The sequence below is a fragment of the Sinocyclocheilus rhinocerous genome, unplaced genomic scaffold (genome assembly GCF_001515625.1).
Source record: "Sinocyclocheilus rhinocerous isolate Xijiao unplaced genomic scaffold, SAMN03320098_v1.1 scaffold1365, whole genome shotgun sequence".
NCBI lineage: Eukaryota > Metazoa > Chordata > Actinopteri > Cypriniformes > Cyprinidae > Sinocyclocheilus > Sinocyclocheilus rhinocerous.
This window is the reverse complement of record NW_015628688.1, coordinates 259916-271549: the sequence shown is the minus strand read 5'-3', so window position 1 is coordinate 271549 and position 11634 is coordinate 259916. Positions and strand designations below refer to the sequence as shown.

Sequence of the window (11634 nt, the reverse complement as noted above, 5' to 3'; positions counted from 1 at the left end):
TTTGGCAAAGATTGTGATGCCTTCAATACAGAGACTGAAACTGATGATCATTGGACTGCAGGGCAATTATCCAATAGTATACATCCAAAACTTCTGGGCTAAGATTTAAGAGGAGAGGTGTCGGAGGCTTGTGAGCACGTAGAGGCAACATTTATTATATGTTATAAAGAAGAAAAGATTCTCTGCAAAATTTGTCTTTTGGGGGTTGAATAATTTTGTACATTAATTTTGAGCCAAATGTGCATTAAATGTTCTATAATTTCAGATGCTTTGGTTGAATTGTTTTCTTATATTGTTTGCAGAATAGGCAGCAGAATGTCTTGCAGGTCAAGGGGTTGAATAATTTTGGCAAAGTGCTAATGGTTATCTTTCCAAACTTGTTTGGAAGGCTTGAGTTTAAATCTGTTTTTAATCTTCAAAACTATAGGATGGAGGGAAAGATTTAAAAAAAAAAAAATTGCATTAAAAAAATACCAAAGACATCTTAACACATCTCAAAGACATTTTTGAATCTGCCCTTTCTATCATTCATTAAGCATTTTATATATTGTCATATCATATTGTATTGGTTCACATATTATGTTGGCATATACCAGTGTCTGTCTGTCTATCTATCTATCTATCTAGAGGGAGAGAGAGAGAGAGAGAGAGAAAATGAATCCCTTTTCAAAATAAATCTAAACATGTTTTGAAATGTAACACTGAGTGTACTTATTCTTTTCACTTTGTGTATGTGCTTTTTATTGAAAAAAAAAATGAATTAAACGTATAAATGTGTAGGCCTATGATGTAATAGCTGTAGTTAATGGTGTGTAGATAAGGGGTTTTGTCATGGTGTTTATGTGTGGTTCTCTCAGGCTGTCCTCCTCACTCACCGATCTATGCCACACTAATTCCCTCCTTGGCAGATGCACGTCTGTGAGGATTAAGCCCAGGATTAGACAGCCTGACGGCACAGCCAAGACTCTCCTCATCTCACACCAACAGCTCCTGCGCCACGACTCCAGCCAGACAAGAATGGGAAGAAAACAAACGGTAAATTATGCCACACAGTATTATAGCAGATCCTTAGCATCAGTCATTTAAAATAAGCAGCGTGAGCTTTGACCACTGTCTATGGCTTTGACTGATAATGTGGTCAAGATAAAGACAAAGAGCACTGGATTTCGTGTGCGTATTGAGCCTTAGCCCATAATGTGTAAAACCCATGTATTTTTGTTTTGATTATTAGAGCGAGCTGTGTAGGATTTAGTTGTAACCTATATTTATATTTCTTTATGATCTGAATGGCAATATAAAGCTGTCAGGGTTAGTTGACTAGTCTGTTGACATGCACGTGATAGACTTTCACTGAAGTTCACAAATAGTAAATTCACACTTACTATTCACCTCCTTAACATAATATCTTCGCTATTTATCAGCTGGGCTCTTGTCTTGTGTATGTAGTGTCATATGTGTTTACATACATTACTGTGTGACCATGTGACCTGTTTATAATCTGGTATAACCAGACATGGATCACAACTGATTTAAATCACCTCTTAAACTTGCATGGTCAGGATACTGTAGCTACTCAAACACGTTTTGGTGACATACTGTAATATTATCTATCTATCTATCTATCTATCTATCTAAAAATATCAAATCTAAAAAAATACCTCTATCTCTCAATCTTCTAAAATATCTAGATCTAACCAGATAGATATTTGAGAGAAAGATCTGTTATTTTTTCTATCATTTTATGTATTATTAATTGCTTAATTATGAATTTCTATTTGCAATAGTTGGATGTTTTTGATTGTGATTTTGCTTACTGTCATTGACTTGCTAAGTGGTTAAAAGTGAGCATTTAAGTCAAGCAGAAAGAAGCAGTTCAATCAGTGTTGTTTACCTAAGTGCCCTCAAAATCTTCTCTCAGTAAAGTGCTATATCTAGCAAGAGGCTAATTTAAAGCTACATGCTCACTGTATGCTCACACAAACACTCTACATATTGACTTCAGTTGTAAGCAGGGTTTGAAATTAACACCCGCCAACACCGCAAAAGTGGGACAGGTAAAAATCAGCTGTGGCGGGTAACGCTGTCAAATCACTAGCCAATTTGGCGGGTTACTTTTCGTATGTTAAGTTCACTCATAAATTTTTTGGGGAAGTTCATGCAAGCCAAATCTGCGCAGGTTTAGCACAAATACTGAACTCGTGAGACATCATGACATTATCGAGTATATTGCAAAAACCAAACAAAACACACCTACAGAGAGGCACGCATTCTCGACGTGATGAAGTCTGGTTAGACCAGGGGTGCCCAAACTCGGTCCTGGAGGGCCGGTGTCCTGCAGAGTTTAGCTCCAACTTGCCTCAACACACCTGCCTTTAGGTTTCTAGTATGCCTAGTAAGAGCTTGATTAGCTGGTTCAGGTGTGTTTAATTGGGGTTGGAGCTAAACTCTTCAGGACACCGTCCCTCCAGGACCGAGTTTGGACACCCCTGGTTTAACCTAACCTAACCACTGCAACCACCCAAGTAAAAGCAGTTTGATTACAAGAGTGCATCAAATTAAAGAGAAAATACTTACATGCATTTTCTCATCAGGTGGGAAGATCTCCCTCTGAAGGTTCAATCGCAATGACTCACTTAACAGTGACTTGCTGCCACCTACTGGTGGTTTTAATTTCACATTTAAAGTATCTTTTCATTTTTTTAATAATTTCAAATATCACTATTCAACATTTCATGTTTAAAATATCAAAACATTATTTATGCATTTGTAACTGCAGTTTAAATCATTCCATGTCCCTCTAAGCTGCATTAACATAAATACATCTAAATGCCACTTCATAAGCAACTTCTGCAAAGATGAATTTTTTTGGGCTAGTAGAAGTTATGAATGGCCAGTAACTTAAAAATTTAGTAGCCAAATTGGCTGGTGAGTGAAAACGTTCATTTCAATCCCTGGTTGTAAGAAGTGGGTCTCATTTTCTTTGTTTTGTTTCCATTCAGTCCTGATTTTCGGGTGTGTGACATCAAGACACCAGCGGTCAGTTATCCTTGTTGAACATCTGAACATGTGAACAGGAAGTTTTAATAAAATCAATTATATTATTTGGCTTAGCCTTATTAACCCCAAAGCCTGTAATAGTTTCTATTGTACTTGGATTTCTAATCTAATTACTATAAAGGACTAGTGTAAACTGTAGACAAAGCTGACTGTCCTATTTCTACCTTTTATAGACAAAATGCCAAGTGTCAAACCCAAGAAAAAGAAAATCAAGAAGGACATTAATGAAGTTGAGGAACCACAAGGTAATTACACTTATAAATGCCTTATTTGATCTTAACAAGATCACTTTTTTAAAATCTAGATTATCTATCAAACATGAGTGATATTGTATCATGTACTGTACATTTTTATGTGTTTGCTGCTGGACAAATACATTCTTGTGAAGGCAATTAAGTGTAGTCCATTGGTGTAACAGCTACCTCTGCAGGTAGCCAGTGGAATAGTTCAAATACCCACACAAAACTGGCTTACTGTTTACTGCACATATTTTGTAGTTGCTTCTTTTCTTTCAAGGATAATAAATGTAGAATCTTGCAGCATTTGTCTCCTTTATATTTGTATAATCCCCAATAAACAACAGCAGGGCCCGAGCCAGCTATAGAAATGGAGGGTCTGGAGAGCCGCAGAGAGCCACTGACCCCTGAGCCTCAGGACAATCCACCACAGAAGAAGAAGAAGAAAAAGAAGGCACATACTTTTGGTAAATAATTTTTGTTAATGATATTCACATTTAATTTATGGATGTTATTTTCTTTTTTTTTAGATCAATTGTTCTTGATTTCATTGTTTTATAAGATGAGAGTGAACAGCAAGACCTTCCAAATGGAGATGTTCAAGAGCCTCATACAGATGATGAAGAAGTCACCAGAAAAAGCAAGAGAAAAAGGTGAGAAGCAAAAACTTTGAAAAGAAGTAAATACTTCTAAATACAGTAGTTTCATAGACGTTGTGATTGTATTATTCTCTACTGAGAATAATGTCCACTTCTTTTTGAAGGAAGGCTAAGATGATGGAAAACCAGTCTCATGATGAGCTCGGCGTGGAGGAGGAGGACATCATCACCGATGTGCACGCACCCATATCTCAGCGCTCTCTATTCTCAGCCCCTCTGGGTCACAGTCATCCGATCGGAAAAGTGTTTGTAGAAAAGAACCGTGAGTTTCATTTTAGATACATACATGTAATGATACTATCATTATACATAAATATACTGTATGCTAACAATGATATATTGGTCACACTTTATTTTAAGGTCCAATTCTCGCTATTAACAAACCATTAACTACAACTTTTGTTTCAATAAACAAATTTGCTGCTTATTAATGGTTAGTAAGGTAGTTAAGTTTAGGTATTGGATAGGATTAGAGAGGTAGAATATGGTCATGCAGAATATGTTATTTATAAGTACTAATAAACAGCCAATTTGTTAATAATAGGCATGTTAATAAGCAACTATTTAACAGTGAGAATTGGTCCCTATAATTGTTGCCAATGTATTAGTTATTAAACCCTTAATGTCTAAAAAAATCTCATATTCTGTATTATTGCTGATCCTATATTTATAGATCTGATTTATGTCAAAGACATATATACAGTGTGTGTATATATATATATATATATATATATATATATATATGTATATATGCAGTATTATGACAAGTATATTATATATAAATGTAGCCACTAAAATAGGATAAACTGTGACCTCTGACCCAGGCCGCTTCCAGGCGACTGATCGTTTGGATTTATCCCGTGACCATATGGAGGAGTACATGGAAGTCAGGCCCATGTGGAATACACGAGATGTCGCCATGAGGGTCCACAGCGGCTTCAGGTGGGTTTGGTTGGGAGATGATCTAACAGCTCTTATCAACGGGCTTCATGAGTTTGTCTAGTACTCATCAAGACCGTGACCTTTTCATGTGGTTTTCTTTTTGGAGCTTGTTGACTTGTTATGTGTTGAACTCAACTGCTAAAATTGCTGTTGCTTTCTGTGTAGGATCATTGGACTGTTCTCTCATGGGTTTCTGGCAGGATATGCGGTGTGGAATATCATTGTTGTGTATGTGTTAGCTGGAGAGCAGATGACCACTCTACATAACCTTCTCCAGCAGTACCACAGTCTGGCTTACCCAGCCCAGTCTCTGCTCTACCTCCTGCTGGCCATCAGCACCGTGTCTGCCTTTGACAGGTGTGTGGACGCATAGTAAGAACACAAGTGTCAATATAAGCAACAACAGTATAAACAATACATAATCATACTCCAAGCGATTTAAAATCGTATTTTAATGAGCAAATATATTGATTCCAATTCAATAAATAAGTGCTTTCACCGGGGATCCCCATACATTTTTGTCAGCTGTTCCCCTTTGACATTGAGATTTTAAGTTTAAATTTCAATACTTTAACAATATTTTTGCATGATCATGGTTCTTGGGTTGTGGCTAGAAGGGATACAGCTACGGCTGGAAACTAACAATAAATTAAATGTTCTACCTATTAGAATTGTTTTATTAATGTCTACACCTACCCCAACCCTAAACCTATCCCTTACAATAATGCAAAAACAGTAATTATTGTTGTACAGTGTGACAAAAATTACGCTATATTGATGAGCGCAAGCCCAGTAGCTGCAGCTCTATCTCTTCTAGCCTTAACCTGGTTCTTGCATGTCTGTGAATGGTCACATGACATGCAGTTAAAGAAAATATTTTATTTATCAGTTTTATTTTAAAGTCATTTGTTTTCATTTTACATTTTCATGATTTAATTATTTATTAAGTTTTCATCAGCTCGCGAACCGCTATGTGTTTGCAAAACCCAGTTTGGGAAAATCTGCACTAAGATTGAATCCCAAGACAACTGATAAGAGAATTTCGCAGAACTATCTGTTGTACAGTTTTTTGATTTGAGTGTTTGAAAATGTGGCTTATGTCATTTGACAAAATAAATGTTCGGAGTGAATTATCTGTACCCTCTTTACATCAGGGTGAATCTGGCCAAAGCATCCATGGCTCTTCGAGGATTTCTCACTCTTGATCCAGCGGCTCTTGCTTCCTTCTGTGAGTGAAAATCAATAAACTTTATCAACACAACACTTACCTCTGACCAGGCTTATTATAATTAACTATATAGACATTTAAATGGCTAATAATGACAAAAGCATGCACAACAAAATTACTTAAACATAGAGTAAAATTAAAACAAAAATATAAAAAACTCATGCAAAATATTAATAAAAACTACAAAAACTCAAGAAAAAAATAACACTGTCTCTGACAACACAAAGATATTTTTGGATATAAACCTTCTGTGTTTTTTGTCCTAGTATACTTTGCTGCTCTCATCCTGTCTCTGAGCCAGCAGATGACCAGTGATCGTATACATCTCTACCCCACAGCCAATGAAACGCTTTGGTGGGTTTGTCAAGCTAGGCATAATGTAATTCAACATAATAGCCTTAAAACATTATTGCAACAATCACCATATCATTCTGTAAGTGAAACTGATCTGTAGCACAAGGTTGAATACTTCACTAAATCACATGCAGTGATTGTTGTTTAGGCCCCCGGGTTCAGAACATCAGATTCTACAGCCCTGGATCGTGGTAAACCTGGTCGTAGCTCTTCTGGTTGGTCTAGCCTGGGTGTTTGTTGCTACACGACCAGACATGGACTACACTGAAGGTAAGTAGACCTACACAGAATGTGTGTGTGTGTGTGTGTGTGTCTTTTCCTCTTCATGTGTCTATTGTCACATCATCTTATTCCTCTATAGTCCACATCCTAACATAAGTACTATCTTTACTGTCAGAGTTTTTAATGGCGATGGAGGTGGAGGAGTATCCACGTCACGATGAGAAACATGAGCTGGCAGCCTAAAACACTGATACATGATGATTTACATTTATCAATGATCAGAAATTAACATTGTTTTGTGCTAAATGTTTTGATTTTACTTTATTGTTGACCTTGTTATATACTGTAGATAATAACTATGTAAAAATATAAATAAACTTTTTTGTCAAATTTCCTGTTTCCCTTTTTTGTTGATCTTCTAAGTGTGTATTTTAGAAGTACGACTTAAATAGTCGTGTGGTGTGTTGAATTCTTACTTTTTTTTTTTACAACAGATTTTTCATGTTTATGGATTCATAAGAACTGAATTTATAATATAGTTATTCAACAATTAGAAATATGTTGTTTAAATACTTTTACCAGAAGTATTGTATTACATACTGCAGGTTTGTAAGTTGCTTTGGATAGAAGCTACTAAAAGTGTGTGCTAAATTAATAAATGGAAGTAAATGTAGGACACTCCTGTCGATCACTTGATGTTTTATGTCAAATACACCCCGTTACCACTAAACGCATCATTAAAGAGCATGCATACACAAACACAAGTCATAGCACAAACTGAATTTTAATACTGTTGTTTCCAACTGGAGATTAAAGGAGTGAAATAATTCCTGACGGTAACTGTAACGTTATGACAACACAGGGGGTCGCAATTTCCAAAGGAATGTGAGACAGAAAAGTGCATCTTTTCAGTAGATGAAGAGTAATGCATTCTTTCAGTGTATATTATGTGTGATAATTCATTTTGATTAAAGATACATTATTGTTGTCAGGAAAAAAAAACGAGGAATGAGATACATAGTGATAAAGGTTTGTTTATCTGCTTTATCTGCTCAGCTTAATAAAGGTAGCACTTAACTTTCATTAATAACATCGAACATTGTTATTATATCATATACTGTAATGCTTAGATCACTGGTTAAATCAACCAAAAAAAGTAAAGAAATATAAATATTGTGGAACTTTTAATTCATACATGCTACTCGTCAAATGTTTTGATGTTTTTGAAAGAAGTAGGCCTTATCTTATGCTTACCAAGGGTGCATTTATTTGATCAATATTAATATCTCATATTGAGGTATTATTACAATTTAAAATAACTATTTTATATTTATATACATTTTAAAACATTAAGAAACTCAAGAAACATTTCTTATTTTCAATTCTGAAAAAAAAAAAACTGCAGCTGAATATTTTTATAGAAACTAAGATACACTACCATTCAAAAGTTTGAGGTAAGATTTTATACATTTATTTTATTAGTTCAAAAATGACCAAATTTATATTTCAGTTAGATTCTGTTCTTCTGAACTTTCATCACAGTTTCTACGAAAATATTAAGCAGCAAAAACTGTTCTCAACATTTATAATAATAAGAACTATTAATAACTGAGCACTAATAATAACTGATAACTGTGCACATTATCAGCATAGTAGATTGATTTCTGAAGAATCATGTGACACTGAAGACTGGTGTAATGGTCAGCTTTGCCATCACAGGAATAATTCACATTTGAAAATATCTTACAGTAGAAAACAGTTATTTTAAATTGTAATAATATTTCACACTACTGCTGATATTATTATATTATTGATCAATGCAGCCGTATCGCTCTTAAAAATAAAGGTTCTTTATTGGCATTGATGGCTCCACGAAGAACCTTTAACATCCATCATGGAACCTTTCTGTTCCACAAAAGGTTCTTCGTAGTGAAAAAAAAGTTGTTTATACTATTTAAATGTTGTTCACACTAAGAAAAAATGGTTCTTTTAAGAACTGATCACTGAAAAGTTAACCAAAAATGGTTCTTATTGCATCATTACGAAAACACCCTTTTGGAACCTAATTTTTTAAGAGTGTTGGTAAGCAAAAGAGACTTCTTTCAAAAACAAACAAAAAAAAATCTGAATTATTGCAAACCTTTAACCAGTAGTGTATATTTTCACATTTAAATGTAGAATATGGTATGGAATAGATGCTAATATTATTTTATTTTATATTATATTATATTATATTATATTATATTATATTATATTATATTATATTAATTATATTATATTATTGGTAAACGCGCTTCCCTGGCTTTCCCCAAAACTCCGCGGGAGGTGAAGCCGCTGCACTTCCTGTCGCTGGTTGCGCGTGGAGGGATGTAAAGATGGCGGAGCTTCAGATGCTGCTGGAGGAGGAAATCCCAGCGGGTCGCAGAGCGTTACTGGACAGCTTCACCAACCTTGAAAGAGTCGCCGAATACTGCGAAAGCAACTACGTACAGGTGAGCGGGCGAAACGTTGCACATACGCGGTGTTTTTGGAGTTGATGTGTGGAGAAGGAGCTGTTAGTGTCTATGTGGAGGCTGTTGATCATCTGTTGAAGCTGAGCACCAACTACTAAATGCATGCACGCACGCAACTGCGGCGTTCCCTTGTTGAAATAAACCATAAAAGTTTATAGCACTCTTAGGTGAGGCACTCTATGCGAAGACTACTTTGCGAGAGATGCGCTCAGGTTTGCAGTGATTGTAGCGCGTCGATAACAGTGATTAAATGATCATCTCGCACTGGGAAACTTTGTTCTGTTTCTCCACGCGAGTAAAACATCTGATAATGCACTTCAAATCAACTCATCGTTTGTTTTTACACATTTATAGACAGGTGACACTTTCTGTTACTCGTGATCATAGCGAACAAGTGCATCCTGACAGACTGCTAGAGGCTTATTGGAAGTCTTCCATACTGATGGCATGTGTCATTACAGGTTTATTTAAATCAGATTTTCTTTGAAGTGTAAATCACTTTAGGGATATGAATTGTGCTTGAACACTCATGTCAGTCGTGATCAGGAATTCCTCAAAATTCTTATTTAATATTTATTTGGCACACTAGTCATATCTGTATTGGTGAATTAAATGTTAATGTTTATGTACTAAAATTAATGTTTTAGTGCAGTGATGCACACTAGGGTCAGTTTTAGTGGTCTATTTATGGATGATGCCAATATTTTAGCAGGGTGACTAATGGTTAATATAAAGCACATTTGTTAAATTAAATAGTGTTAAATAGTGATGTCAAACGATTAATTGCATCCATAATAAAAGTTTGTTTACATAATATATGTGTGTGTAGTGTACTGTGTATATTTATTATGTATAAACACATGCATATATATATATATATTTATATATATTAAGAAAAATAAAATATTTATATTATTTATAATATAAATTATACACATAAATAAAAATTTATATATACATGTAAATACTTTTAAAATATATATATGTATGTGTGTGGATTTATGTACATAATAAATATACACAGTGCACACACATTTTATGTAGACACAAACTTATTAGGGATGCAATTAATTGCAATTAATCGTTTGACAGCACTAATTTAAAGATGGTATAACACACTGCAGTTTATATTTAACAATATTTAGTAAGTGCACGGGAAATCATATTAAAATAAAATAAATATTGTGTAGTACATGCTTACTTTCCAGTCAGTCTGATTGAAATCACCAATAAGTTTTGATGGGTTTCATCAGTGTTAACACACCTGCACATTACTGACAAATGTAAAAGCACTCTCTGTCCCATTCCACTGTGCTCTTTATGTGCTGAGCCCATCCCTGAAGCTGTTATATCCTGCGATAGCCAAAAGCAGTTTTGTGATTCTCAGCACTGATGCATGGATGCTCTTGCTTAGCAGTTCATGGCAATGTTTTTTTTAGTGCCAAGGCCACATTTTAAATATTTAGATTACTGTCTTTTAGAACAGAGACGTGAATGAAATGAGACTGCCTACAGGGGTAACTGAATAGAGGTGTGTTTCCCAAAAGCATCAGTTGCCAACTGTGTTTCGCAAGTTATATTGGTTACGACAGAACTTGTGACCATTGCATTGCGTTATAGGATTGTCTTTGTAAACAATACATGCTGTGGTGTCTTGAATTTGAATGAGCAATTTTAGTACACTCACTACACTGTAAAAAATTACCTGTAAATTTTACAGTAAAATACTGGCAGCAGGGTTGCCAGCCGGTTACTGTAATATTTACAGCAGTGTTGCTGTAATTTAACTTACAGCATTTCCCTGTATTTCCTGATTGCAGTAAATGACTATTTTTTAACAAAATTGCGGTATTTATTTTATTTTATTTTTTTACAGTAAACTACTTTAATGTGTGTATGCTGTAATATTAATGAATATTAATGACTAGCAGGTCAATTTTAAATTTAAACTATTCATTAACTGCATAAGCTTTAAACAACATTTAACTGCATAAAGTGTTGTATGATGCATAAATTAATTCACCTGTTATTTAACAAAACAAAAAAATTGACACTTCTTAAACAGGGCAAAGTTTATTTAATATATAACTTTCAAAATTGCATGAAAGAAATGTCATAAAACAGTGTATGTACTGTAGTAATACTTTGAATTCCAAAATAAATTGGACATGAAATTCAATAATATTAAATTACTTGAAACATATTACCATGCATAATTTTAAAACCACAAGTTAACCAACATGGTCATAATTAAACTAGAGATGCACCGATCGATCGGCCAGGGATCGGAATCGGCCGATTTTCCTCATGATCGGCCCGGATCGGTCATCGGCCGGTCAGTCTCACTTCTTTCCGATTTCGAGCCGATCCATTTTGTTACCAGCGGCACAGGCAATAACGTCAGCCGCGCATTCTCGCTCTCT

General features: G+C 34.9%; 2 protein-coding genes across 12 annotated transcripts in view; both read left to right on the top strand.

The window, feature by feature from the left end:
- Positions 1-895: 895 nt before the first annotated feature.
- Positions 896-7088, top strand: LOC107738107 (transmembrane protein 237A). 4 transcript variants are annotated; one of them, XM_016549793.1, is made up of 12 exons: positions 896-1035; positions 3000-3036; positions 3231-3302; positions 3644-3760; positions 3856-3946; positions 4057-4214; positions 4777-4894; positions 5060-5251; positions 6049-6122; positions 6389-6476; positions 6625-6746; positions 6874-7088. In XM_016549793.1, the coding sequence occupies exons 3-12, from the start codon at positions 3236-3238 to the stop codon at positions 6939-6941; spliced, it is 1095 nt and encodes a 364-aa protein (XP_016405279.1). In that variant the 5' UTR covers positions 896-1035; positions 3000-3036; positions 3231-3235; the 3' UTR covers positions 6942-7088. The 4 variants fall into 4 exon arrangements, with proteins under 4 accessions (XP_016405279.1, XP_016405276.1, XP_016405277.1 ...); XM_016549790.1 differs by having other exon boundaries at positions 897-1035; positions 3641-3760; XM_016549791.1 differs by having other exon boundaries at positions 897-1035; positions 3000-3066; positions 3641-3760.
- Positions 7089-9024: 1936 nt separating this feature from the next.
- Positions 9025-11634, top strand: part of LOC107738105 (abl interactor 2) — a 51706-nt gene continuing 49096 nt past the window's right edge. For all 8 annotated transcript variants that reach the window (XM_016549788.1, XM_016549787.1, XM_016549786.1 and 5 more), the window contains exon 1: positions 9025-9190. In XM_016549788.1, coding sequence (XP_016405274.1) covers positions 9074-9190 — 117 coding nt within the window. In that variant the 5' untranslated portion in view covers positions 9025-9073. The remainder of the gene's footprint in view (positions 9191-11634) is intronic.